The sequence below is a fragment of the Conger conger genome, chromosome 8 (assembly GCF_963514075.1).
Source record: "Conger conger chromosome 8, fConCon1.1, whole genome shotgun sequence".
Classification (NCBI taxonomy): Eukaryota; Metazoa; Chordata; class Actinopteri; order Anguilliformes; family Congridae; genus Conger; species Conger conger.
In genome coordinates, this window is record NC_083767.1 from 56,781,184 (window position 1) to 56,793,683 (window position 12,500).

Here is a 12,500-nt window from a genome sequence, read left to right on the forward strand (position 1 = left end):
AATGCCAACACTAGGGCCTTGAAACGGATGCGTGCGGCAATGGGAAGCCAGTGGAGGCCAATGAGAAGCGGGGAGACATGAGCCGACCTAGGCTGATTGGTGATCAGGCGGGCTGCAGCATTCCTCTCCGTACCTGTCCCTCTCTCTGTCCCGCAGGCCCGTCCAGACGTTCTGGCTCGTGATGTCACCCCTCAGTCTCGCCAGGAGGGAGTTCCGAGCTCCGTCGGCCCACCTGCGCAACGGCAGAAGAAAATGGCCCGTCAAATCCTAAAACTGGATTTTTATCCTGCAAATATAAAATAACCATGCAAAGGCACATCTATCATGCACTGCCAATCTCTGTCTTGCCAAACCGTTGCTCGTTTACCTGTATCTGTTATTCTAAAATGTGTTTGGGACATTTCTGGGCGTGGTATTTCTGCGTGAGGAGCTCTTTACTGTGTGCGAAGGGGTTGGTGTGGCTCCAGTGTGGGGTTGGAACATGGTTCACTGAGGTGCTGCTGTGTTTTTATAGCTTGCTAGCTACTGAAAAGAAGGTAAAGAAGTACAGTAAACCTTGGAATTGCTTTTCTTAGCTGGGGACAGCTCCAAAAAAAAATTGAGATTAAGATGTAAAAGTAAAACGGACTTGAAATATAAAAATGGAGTTCAGTGGGTGGGGTTGAGGATGGAGCAGGAGATTTAATTGTAAACACAGGACCACAGCAAGGCAGAAGAATTGCACACAGCAAGCCTGTAAGCAACTACGTAGTGGCTGTTTCCTCCATCTGCCATCAGTTTAACAGGGGGACAAGGGCCAGCGTGAATATTCATGTGCATCAGCAGCGTTTACAGTCGGTATATTACCACACAGACATCACTTGATCCTTTCTTCCTGTCCCAGACCCGCGCTGCCTCATTCTACAATGTTAACATGAAAAGGCTCTCTGAATTCTCTTGCCAATAGCTGCAGTGACACGAGTGACGGGCTTGAGCTGCCAGAAGCCCTTCAAGCCAGTGACTGCAATGCCGGCTGAATGGCCGTACTGAAAGCAGCCCGCTTCTGTCTGCACGGCAAAAGCCGAGCAAATCCATGGAGGTACAGGGTACGCCAGCGTGTGCATCTGCAAGCATAAAGGTGCGTTTGTGTCTGCATGTGTGAGAGCGTGCGTGTACAGTGTACAAACACCTCGAAGAGCAGTTATAATAGCATTCAAAACTGAGGCTTCACCACAAACGGGCGGAGAGAGAGAGAGAGAGAGAGAGAGAGAGAGAGAGAGAGAGAGAGAGAGAGACAAACAGAACAGGGTACAGTGAGAAAAGGGATAGAAAGAGGAATGGAGGAATGGGAGGGAGATAGAAAAGAGGGATAGAGGGAGGAATGGGGCAGAGATAAAAAGAAAAAAGAAAAGAGAAGGGAGAAAATATATTTGTCTAGACCTTTTTACTATTTTAACAAGTGCAGAGACAGAAAAAAGGCAATGAATGTGATTCATCAGTCTGGACAGCTGATGTGGGCGAGAACAGAGGGGGAGAGAGAGGAAGAGAGATAGAGAGTGAGAAGAGAGAGAGTAAGAAGAGAGTGAGAGAGAGTAGAGAGTGAGAGAGAGTAGAGAGCGAGAGAGAGGGACAGCAGGCTAGAGGAGAGGAGGAAATCTGAGAGTGCAGAAATCTTTGCTACAGATGAATCAACTGCTCCTGTAAGTTCATCGTAAGAATAATAACGGCAATATTAGTGTTTAATCTTGGCAATATTTGAGTATCTACCTCCCTCACATGTGGTAAACCCTCCATAAGCCTTGAACTTGTGATTCACTCAACTTTTTTGTGTCCTTGTTGCTCAGATGACAAGCAACAGAAGGTGTCGGGACTGAGCAAACACCTGTACGGCGTATTGTGTCTGACGAGCAGGCAAAGGGCAGGAACACACTTTAAAAGGGGGGTGGTGACTAAACAGTGCGCTGATGTGTAACAACAGCAAAGGCAGAGCCGAGATCTCTACCGGCTCCTGTCTGCTCACGGCTCGTAACGGAGACAATTAGCCGGAGGAAGTTTGACACCTAACATGGCGGCAAAAATGCGTCGGGCGACGGCAGGATTGTTCGGCCTATTAACACCGTCCGCGAAGCTTCGGCAGGAAACGACAACCGCGCGATACGCATCTGCTAATGAGCCCTTTCAGCACCTCGCCATAACGCCTGGAAATGCCTGGAAACGCGTGTATCCACCCTGTCCGCCTCCGTACTCCGCCGCAAAACTGGGAGGAGCTTCTCGAACCCTGTATGGTCACTGTTCATGAGGATTAGAGTTACATTTCACAAAGGTACGCTGCTACACAGTTTCCCTCCAAAACAGCAAAGCCATTTTGGTTTGAGAGCGACCAATGAAGAAATGAAGCCAATGTTACCATGGAAAAGCAACCATGACTAAATCCGGTGGACATTTTACAAGTAGGTATATGTATATGTACAGTATATAAATCCGGGGGACATTTTACATGTAGGTATACACTCAGTGATCACTTCATTAGGCAGACTCAAAGCTGACAGGAAGGTGACAGTAACGCACATAACCACACATTACAACAGAGCTCTGAACACACAACGCGTCAAACCTCGAATAAGTAGAAAAACAAAAAAGAAAGTACAATAAATACCTAATAACGTGCTCACTGAGTGAATACACAGTATGCATGTGTATGTATTTGAATTCAGCGGGGGAAACACCACACTGCCACACTTCTGCACGTTTTCTGAGCGGCGGTTCAGTCGCCCCTCACCCTCTGTCGCGCTCACTGGAGGGCGGGGCCGCCGCCTGTTTGGGGCAGAGGGCGTCGGCCAGGGACAGCAGGTCAGGCTCGGGGGCAGTGGGGAGCAGGAGGCGCAGGGTCTCCAAGACGACGGCCGCCGACGTCTGGCCGCGCTTCAGCAGGTCTGCGGTGAACTCCAGGTCCTGACAGGGAGACAGAGCGTCACTGTGCATGAACACGCAGTGAACTCCAGGTCCTGACAGGGAGACAGAGAGTCACTGTGCTGCAGTGTATGAACATGCAGTGAACTCCAGGTCCTGACAGGGAGACAGAGAGTCACTGTGCTGCAGTGTATGAACATGCAGTGAACTCCAGGTCCTGACAGGGAGACAGAGAGTCACTGTGCTGCAGTGTATGAACATGCAGTGAACTCCAGGTCCTGACAGGGAGACAGAGCGTCACTGTGCATGAACACGCAGTGAACTCCAGGTCCTGACAGGGAGACAGAGCGTCACTGTGCTGCAGTGTATGGACATGCAGTGAACTCCAGGTCCTGACAGGGAGACAGAGCGTCACTGTGCATGAACACGCAGTGAACTCCAGGTCCTGACAGGGAGACAGAGCGTCACTGTGCTGCAGTGTATGGACATGCAGTGAACTCCAGGTCCTGACAGGGAGACAGAGCGTCACTGTGCTGCAGTGTATGAACATGCAGTGAACTCCAGGTCCTGACAGGGAGACAGAGCGTCACTGTGCTGCAGTGTATGAACATGCAGTGAACTCCAGGTCCTGACAGGGAGACACTGTGCTGCAGTGTTCTCCTGCTGTGTATAAGCATGCTGTGTTTCCTTATACAGTATATGAGCTTATTTGGGCTGTTATAATAACAAAAATGTTACATGGTGTATGTGGAAGAATGAATAGATGTCTATGTACACACACACACACACACACACACACACACACAGAGGAGGAAACTGGAGAGATACAGGACTCATACAGTATATGAGATAAATTTGCCTGTCATAATAACATGTTACATTGTGAACAGATTTCTATGTATGTACACACACACACACACACACACACACACACACACAGAAACATATACACAGAGAGGAGAAAACTGGAGAGATACAGGGAAGATCTAAGATCTTAACCCTCAGAAGCGCAGCCAGCAGTCAGAAAGCCAGGGATGAAGCATTCCCTTAAAACAATAAAACAGGGAAGAGAGAGAGACAGTGAGGGAACGAAAGAGAGGCAGAAAGAGAGCGAGAGAGAGCGAGACAGAGAGGGGGAGACTGTCCTTTTTCATAATGCTGATATGCAGCCTTATTGCTTATCAAGGGAACAATATGAGTCACTGAGCTTCATAGCAAATAATGCAGCCGTCTACATGACACCTCCTCAAGCACATTCTTTATTCGTAAAGAATTTGCAATAAAACATTTTAAGAAACGGTCTTAAAAGCCGCACAAGCCATAACAGCAATTTCAGAATCTGAATGAATAATTTAGATGACAATTTAAACACAATGACATGGTTGGGAGGAAATGTATCAAGGTAAGGACACAAAAACAGACAGGAGTTGCACTTTGACCCCCCCCCCCCCCCCGGGACAATGATGTTCAATAATCTGCACATCTAAACTGACAGATCCACTCTTCAGGGACAGTACTTTACCCACAATTCCTCATTAGATCTACATTATTTATCTGTTCATCGGGCACGCTTTATTCAGGCTTTTGCAGTATGCCGATTGATGTCTGGCCCATTCATTTTAGATTCAGGTAAGATTCAGGAGAAGGAACCTTGGCTAGGGGCCAAGACCAGATGTTGGTGCATTATCAACAACCACAAAGTAGGCCCCGAACAGCCATGTTCATCCTAAACACTATGGAAGCAAGAAACTCCAGACTTTCCATAGATATATATATATCTAACTTCTCAAAAGCCAATTTCTGGATTTCATACACCTAGAATACTGAGGCCTTAATATAGGCAGTAAAAACTGCTACCTGTAGAATAACTATAAACAGAGAAAGCACTGTACACAGCATAAAATTTAAGGTACAGCAGTATGGAATGTAAATCCTCTTGGATTATGTACTGTCGTTATTATGATATTATCGATTATACCACGCCTTTCAAAGGTGGAATGAATATAATTTCCATTTGCACAACAAATTCAGCACTCAGAACACTGTTTCCTGCCTTGTTAGCAGTTTGCGTATAATTAAATGACCCTAAATTCACCTCACAATTTTTGAGCAAATCTTACTGGATGACAGACCTGGGTAGGGGTGAAGAGTAGCTTAAGATTTGGAATTTCTGAAGGGAAGAATTTCAATATCGCCCCACAACAGCGGCACCACCAACTCGTGCTAATCTGCAGTTTTAATTCCACATTCCTGGAGGGTGAGCTGTTCGTGCCAGGCTCCATAATTACCCACAGTGCACCCACAATTCTAATTAATTGATAAATCTATAAAGGAACATGACACAGAGGACTGAAAATGAATCACACATATCATTCATATAATGCTGGCTACATAACGGAACTCATTTATAATTGTTTCAATGTTGAGACAGCCCCAAGAATATCAGTCTAAATATGCTGTTTTTAACGGAGATTGCATGAGCATGCATACCCAAGTGTGGCTTTGTGTGCTTATGTTCGTTTTTTCTTCTTCTATGCGAATGAGCATGTATGAGTGCCTGTGTGTGTGCATAACGATGTAATCGAGTGTATGGCAGTGTGTGAGAGAGGGTGTGTGTGTGTGTGTGTGTGTGTGTGCGTGTGCGTGTGCGTGTGTGTGTGCGTGTGTGTGTGTGTGTATGCATGCGTCCAGGGAGAGATGTGCATTCGTGTTTACACCACACATTTACCCATCAACAGAATTTTGTGGGTTTTAAAATGGCTGCCTTTCTTCATGCAGGTGGGCAATGCACACTCAGCGCTGAATCACCCTATCATTGTGAAATGCACTCGAAGATCCTTTTAGGAGTACCATGATAGAAATGCAACTTAAAAGCGATTCATTCACATTTACATCACGCAGTTGAAAATGGTCTGATGACTCAGACCCCTAGTTTTGCAGTTTGGACACGTTTACAGGCAGCCACAGATATGCTTTAGTTTATTCTATGAGGGCTTTTTATTTTTATTTTTTACTTTCACTCGATTCTCAGGGACCAGACGGGACCAATCACTGAACTAAAAACAACAGCATTAGTAAGACTAGCCATCTGTCAGCCGGCTAAAAATCCATTTATTTAGCTTAATCATTTCGCTCTTTATCCTTCCAACTGCAACTAGTGATTCTGCCTCTAAGTCACGGCTATGCCACCTGCACCCAGGAGGTGTGAGAGCAGCAAAGCTGAGAGGCTTATAGCCCTTCAGCAAACTTACACACCAGTGCTTACACACTAAGGGCCGGATTTACCATGACCTTTAGCACATGCAAAACCTTTTAGCACACGCCCACAATGATTGGTCAAGGTACAGCTCCTGGAGGTCGACAGCCCTGCAGGTTTTCGCTCCAACCATAACAAAGCCACACCTCATCCAACATCTACACATCTCCTTCAGCCGCCAGTTAGAAGAATCCGGCCAAATTAGGGTTGAAATTAAAACCTACAGGAAGGCAGATTTCCAGGAACAGGGTTGGGAACCGCTGCGCTAGAAGGCTTTGCAGGTGCTAAAGGGCTTAGCCAACCAGACCCTAAGTGGAGAGGCCACACTGCGAGCCACACAGAGTGCCATAGCCTAGCGTTTCCCAGCGAGACGGAGCCAGTCAAAAGCCCTGAAGTAGAGTGGCTGAAGACGGTTTCCCCCCTCCCAGGGTAAAGAACTCTGAGATCAAAGGCGCTATATAAACGCGGTACCCCGGGACGGTCCGGCCCGTTTCAGCCGACTCAGCGTTCGTGCGCGGCTCGTCCGCGCGCTCGACGGGGGGGGGGGGCGGGGAGCGAGCCGAATCAAACGGCCGCGTTTCTGAGGAGCGTGGCAGCACGCGAAACCGCAGGCACGCCGCAGCGTGCTAATTAGCCCCCCAGGGACCCGACCGGCAGCAGCACACAACACACGAGGTGCTGCACTTTCTATGGGCAGACAGAGGCCAAGGCTACTGCAGCCACCCCACGGAGGCCTAACAAAAGCAGATCAAACTCCTCTCGCAGGGGAGTAATTAAGAAATATCTGATTATGATGTACGATGGCATACTGTACACATGTACATCATTAGTATAGTATTTATCCTATAGTTGTCTTGGTATGGCAGTTTGAATGGGCCCATCTACCTTGTGTACTGGACATATGTTCATGGCCTTCCAACCAATTGTATATATGAACTGCACCTCAACTGGCGTGTTCGTGGTTTGTCGTAAGACCTTGATATGCACTGTTTTGTACATCGCTTTGGATAAAAGCGTCAGCTAAATGGAATTGAAGGTAATGTGTTTGATATCCTGCAGCTCTGCCATTAGCTTGGCGTCCCGTTTTGTCCCTCGTTAGCATGCAGAGCTCACGGCGGGCGGCCTGCAGCTCCCCAGGTCTCTGCTCATGTGCTCTGGACAGAGTTTAGCACAGAGGGCTTTCTGAGGGATTTAGCCCAGTCAAGTGGAAGTGAAGGCAAACTCACAACCTCTAAATCCTCCCCTGGGAGCCCTACCTTCATAATGCCAGCACTGAAATGCACAGTGTTACACTGCTGTACGTGGCCAAAGGTTTTCTGCCCATGGTTCTCGGGACATTATGTGGGTCTGGTACAAACGGCCTTGGTCAGTAGGGGCAAGTACGTCTGTATGTGACACGTGCCCAAAATAAAGGTAAAGTATTTTGGTCTCATGTTGAGACTTAAAATCTTATATATTCTACTTTTTTGTTAAAATATTGCCAATGGCATGAGAACATTTTACTTGTCAAGCAAATAGTACCTTAAAACAAGCTAATATTTTATTGAGAGAAAAATAGGAGCTTAAATCTTACCATGAGACTAAAACACTTTTCTGCAGTCGTCTGCAGTTCCACTTTAAGTGGATTTATTTGTCTTTATTTATGTGGCTCTGCTCAGGTATTGGTGTTGAAAAAGGCCTCTATTCTTCACTTTTTATGTCTTCATTCCAGAACAATCTCTGCCATCACCCCCCCCCCCCCAGCCTTTATTTGCCTGTCTCTGTGTGGTGATTGTACTGACCTATCTATGGAACAGTTCATCCAGACGGATCAAATTACTGTGTAGTACGAAGCCCATTTACATTTTCAAGAGCCTTGAAGGAGGCAGTCAGTGTATATATACGGATGTAATTTCCTGTGTTCAGATCGGTCATGTGATCGGTCATGTGATCGCCGAGAGGGTAGATGAGGCAGCGATGAGGCAGCGATGAGGCAGCGGTGTTCAGAGCATCTCTATAGGCGGCTGTGAGTCTGCAGGTCATACAAGTTGGTTCCTCCTGTCAATCATCAAAATGGCGAAATGACTGGGACGGTGCCTGGCAATCAGTTCTCTCGCCACATTCGGTCAGTCAAAATTTGAAAACGTAACTGCCCCTGTTAACAGAGTGGCAGTGAGTGACTTGCGTAGTGAGGACAGCTTACCTGATCAAGATGCATGTGTAGCCTCTTAAACTCCAGCTGGTCCTTTAGATCCTCCATCACCTGATGCCTGGTGTCCTTTTCCCTCATGCTAAGAGAAAGAGAAAGAATAAAGAGGGGGAGAGCGAAAGAGGGAGCAGAGCGAGAACAAAAAGGCCAAATGGTCATGGCTTTAATTCAAACCGACACTCAGTGTATGGGTATGTGTGTCTGTGTAGACATATCATTAAATCAGAGCATTTGAATGCCAATACACATATAATGGACTCTTTAAGTCACTGTTTCATTCCATTAAGAACAAATTACTGCTTGTCTCTGTACTAATGTAGCACCACAAACTTGCAATAAAGAGCAGATTAAAGTAATGTTTCCGTAATGCACTGGAGGGACTGTAACAGATGGGCTTGTTTGGATCAGCTTACTTGCCAGCTCAGCACACACACAAACCAATACGGGGCTATCAGTTACTCCAGACGTCACAAAGAACTCAGCGTCTGCAACCAGCTAGGAGTGGCAACCCCTGGGAAGCCATTACCATTTGTTACACTAAAAGATGCAAAGCCTTCCTCTCCCGAGTCGATTCTGACTGCCGGCCAACTGTTCTATGAGAAGCCCATCGGGCCGAAGAGGTGCCTGTGCTCTACACACGGTGTGAAGCGCACTCCTCAGAGGAAGTGACCTACGCCCACTCGATTTGAAGCACACTCCGAGTCCTGAGAGGAAGTGACCTACGCCCAATCGATTTGAAGCGCACTCTTCAGATTAAGCGACCTACGCCCACTCGATTTGAAGCGCACTCCTCAGAGGAAGTGACCTACGCCTGCTCGATATGAATGGTGCTCCTCAGATGAAGTGGCCTACGCCCCGCTTGGTGTGAATCGCACGCTACAGAGGAAGAGACCCACACCCACTGGATGTTAACCATACTCCTCAGAGGAAGTGAGCACGCTGCTCGATGTGAACCACACTCCTCCAAAGAAAGGACAGCACAGCTTGGCCTCCGCGTCGTAGCGTGAGAAGAAGTGACAGCTGCCAGGTCAGGTTTTCGAGGAGAGCACGTTTCTTGTCCACGCTCACCCAAGCAATCAGGTTAATTCACGAATGTCTGTACTTATCGCATGATGTCACATACCGACCAATACATCATGTCCCCAAACAGCTGCAAGTAAATCAGCTCAAAGTTGGCCGCCCATAAACAGCTAAATCCAGGCTCACACAACACACACGACTTTAAAAATCCAAACATCGGCAAGCGGCTCACATTTAACGACCGCCGGCCCCCGATTTTCCCGCCGTTCCGTCATAACGGTGCACACATTCCGGGATCTCACAGATACGGGATTTCAGCAGAATTCTTCCGATATAATCAAAGACGTCTGAAACGGCCACTTCAGGAAGCCAAATCACACCACGTGATTATCCGCGCCGACCAAACGACCCGATCAAGCTTCCGATAAGCAATTTTTGGCCCAGTCAAAATTCGTCGGCGACGGCTAAATGGGGCTTAGAATTGTGTGCTCTAAGCCGGGCTGAAGGCGACTTACAGCCATGCCGGTCACTACGGCAACTCTACCTGCTGCAAGACACTTTCAACCAATCAGAGCCAAGACAGGATACTTAGGACTTTTCTACCCCCAGTTGGCTGGAGAAGAAATGATTAAATCTGACAGGCTCAGGTTCTTCTCTGCCATCCACTCCCATCTCCTGACCTTGCAGCTCACAGAGGAGCCTCCCCACAGGCAATCCACTGCCAGTTTCTGATGCTTTCAAAGGCTTCTGCCAAACGCACAACGCATTTATCTTTTCAGCGTGCTTCTTGGAATCACGACTCTCCCTTTATTGAACTGCAACCAAACGCACGGCTGGATTGCTTACTGAACTCCAATCCACAGGAACGGATAAACATCCATGTACAGTGGGCTCCAGAATTATTGGCACCCTTATTAGAATTGAGAAAAAAGGCTGCATATAATAAACAATATGGATATTGATCTATATTGTATGTTCAAACATACAGGAAAACAATATACTTTTCTTTAAATTCATTGACTCTCATGTTTCAATGTTTTTTCTTTAGTAATCTTTTTTTTTTTTTTGTTTAGTTTTTTTTTTTAACCACAGGTGCCAAAACTTATATATATATAAAATATATATATATATATTTGCAGAGAGTATTAAACCAAGGTGCCGATAAATGCGGAACCTATTTTTTGTGGAAATATTTTTTTTATTAGAAAGATTTAAGACTTTGGTTGATTCCATTCAATCATTGATAAAGCGCATTACTTCACGCATGTTGGAAAATAAAGCTTATGTCAATAACTGTAATTCTTTTAGTTTACAGCACTATTTCTGCATATTTTTCAAGAGTGCAAAAAATTATATACCCCACTGAACAGACCCGTGATAATATCTACTGTACTCACAGTTTTCTCACTGTATTTCCGTACATGAAGCGACTTCATTATAATTTTCTCAACCTTGACCATTTTTCATTCTCGGATCTGCCTATGGAACGTGATGACTTTTTAACCCGTTTATTTTTAGCCGTTTAATCAGCGACTGGGTGTATGTTTTTGCTTGTTGTGTGGAATCACGAGGTTTTGGCAGCATGTGCTCACAGTTCATTTAGCGGTTTGCGTGAAAACGGCAGTGGGAGCAGACCGCAGGGGACACGCACAGCTTGGAAGAATTCTCCCTCCCTCCCAACGACATCCCGTATAAGGGGAAGGCCAGCGCCTCCCTCCCAACGACATCCCGTATAAGGGGAAGGCCAGCGCCTCCCTCCCAACGACATCCCGTATAAGGGGAAGGCCAGCGCCTCCCTCCCAACGACATCCCGTATAAGGGGAAGGCCAGCGCCTCCCTCCCAACGACATCCCATATAAGGGGAAGGCCAGCGCCTCCCTCCCAATTAAGGCCCAGTGTGTGCTCCCGCCCGCCTCCAGAGGCGATAACACACCCCTGCTGGAGTCATCGCACAGCGCTCCCGCTCTCCACACCTATGGCGCGGGCCTGCTGCGGGCTGCGTGCCCTGCCAGTAGTGCCAAGGTCCGGGCATGGGGGAACTCTGTCACTGCATCTCACTGCATCTCACTGCATCTCACTGCATCTCACAGCATCTCACTGCGTCGCTGCGGGCTGTGAGCCCTGCCAGTAGTGCCAAGGTCCGGGCACAGGGGAACTCTGTCACTGCATCTCACTGCATCTCACTGCGAGCTGTGAGCCCTGCCAGTAGTGCCAAGGTCCGGGCACGGGGGAACTCTGTCACTGCATCTCACTGCATCTCACTGCGAGCTGTGAGCCCTGCCAGTAGTGCCAAGGTCCGGGCACGGGGGAACTCTGTCACTGCATCAGACAGCATCTCACTGCGTCGCTGCGGGCTGTGAGCCCTGCCAGTAGTGCCAAGGTCCGGGCACGGGGGAACTGCATCTCACTGCATCACACTGTATCACACTGCATCTCACTGCACGTCAGCACAGTCAGCGCCAGCAGACTGGGGCCAAACCCACACCACGCCTGGGCTGATATCAGCCAATGCCTGAGCCACACTAGCACAGGATTCTGGTCAAAGCCGGGCGAGTCTCGGGGCAAATTCTCACCAAACCCACGTGAGTCTTGAGCTAGGCTCAGGCCAAAGTGGATCAAGTTCGGGAAAGACTCAGGCTAGAGTGGGCAAACACTCGGCAAAGACTCAATGACCCAGTATAGTCACAGCTAAGACTCGACAAAGACATATTCAGAACAGACTCTGGACAGATTCAGAACAGACTCTGGACAGATTCAGAACAGACTCTAGACAGATTCAGAACAGGCTCTGGACAGATTCAGAACGGACTCTAGACAGATTCAGAACGGACTCTAGACAGATACAGAACAGACTCTAGACAGATTCAGAACAAACTCTAGACAGATTCATAAGAGACTCTGGAGAGATTCAGAACAGACTCTGGACAGATTCAGAACAGACTCTGGATAGATTCAGAACACTCTAGACAGATTCAGAACAGACTCTAGACAGATTCAGAACAGACTCTAGACAGATTCATAAGAGACTCTGGAGAGATTCAGAACAGACTCGGGACAGATTCAGAACAGACTGGGGACAGATTCAGAACAGACTCGGGACAGATTCAGAACAGACTCTGGACAGATTCAGAATAGACTCGGGACAGA

General features: G+C 47.6%; 1 protein-coding gene across 1 annotated transcript in view; it reads right to left on the bottom strand.

The window, feature by feature from the left end:
* The window catches only part of LOC133134507 (limbin-like), a 74,924-nt gene that overhangs the window by 4,475 nt on the left and 57,949 nt on the right, over positions 1–12,500 (bottom strand). The window contains exons 20-22 of the mRNA XM_061250708.1: positions 8,328–8,415; positions 2,759–2,931; positions 134–232 (exon numbers count right to left, since the gene is read on the bottom strand). Coding sequence (XP_061106692.1) covers positions 134–232; positions 2,759–2,931; positions 8,328–8,415 — 360 coding nt within the window. The remainder of the gene's footprint in view (positions 1–133; positions 233–2,758; positions 2,932–8,327; positions 8,416–12,500) is intronic.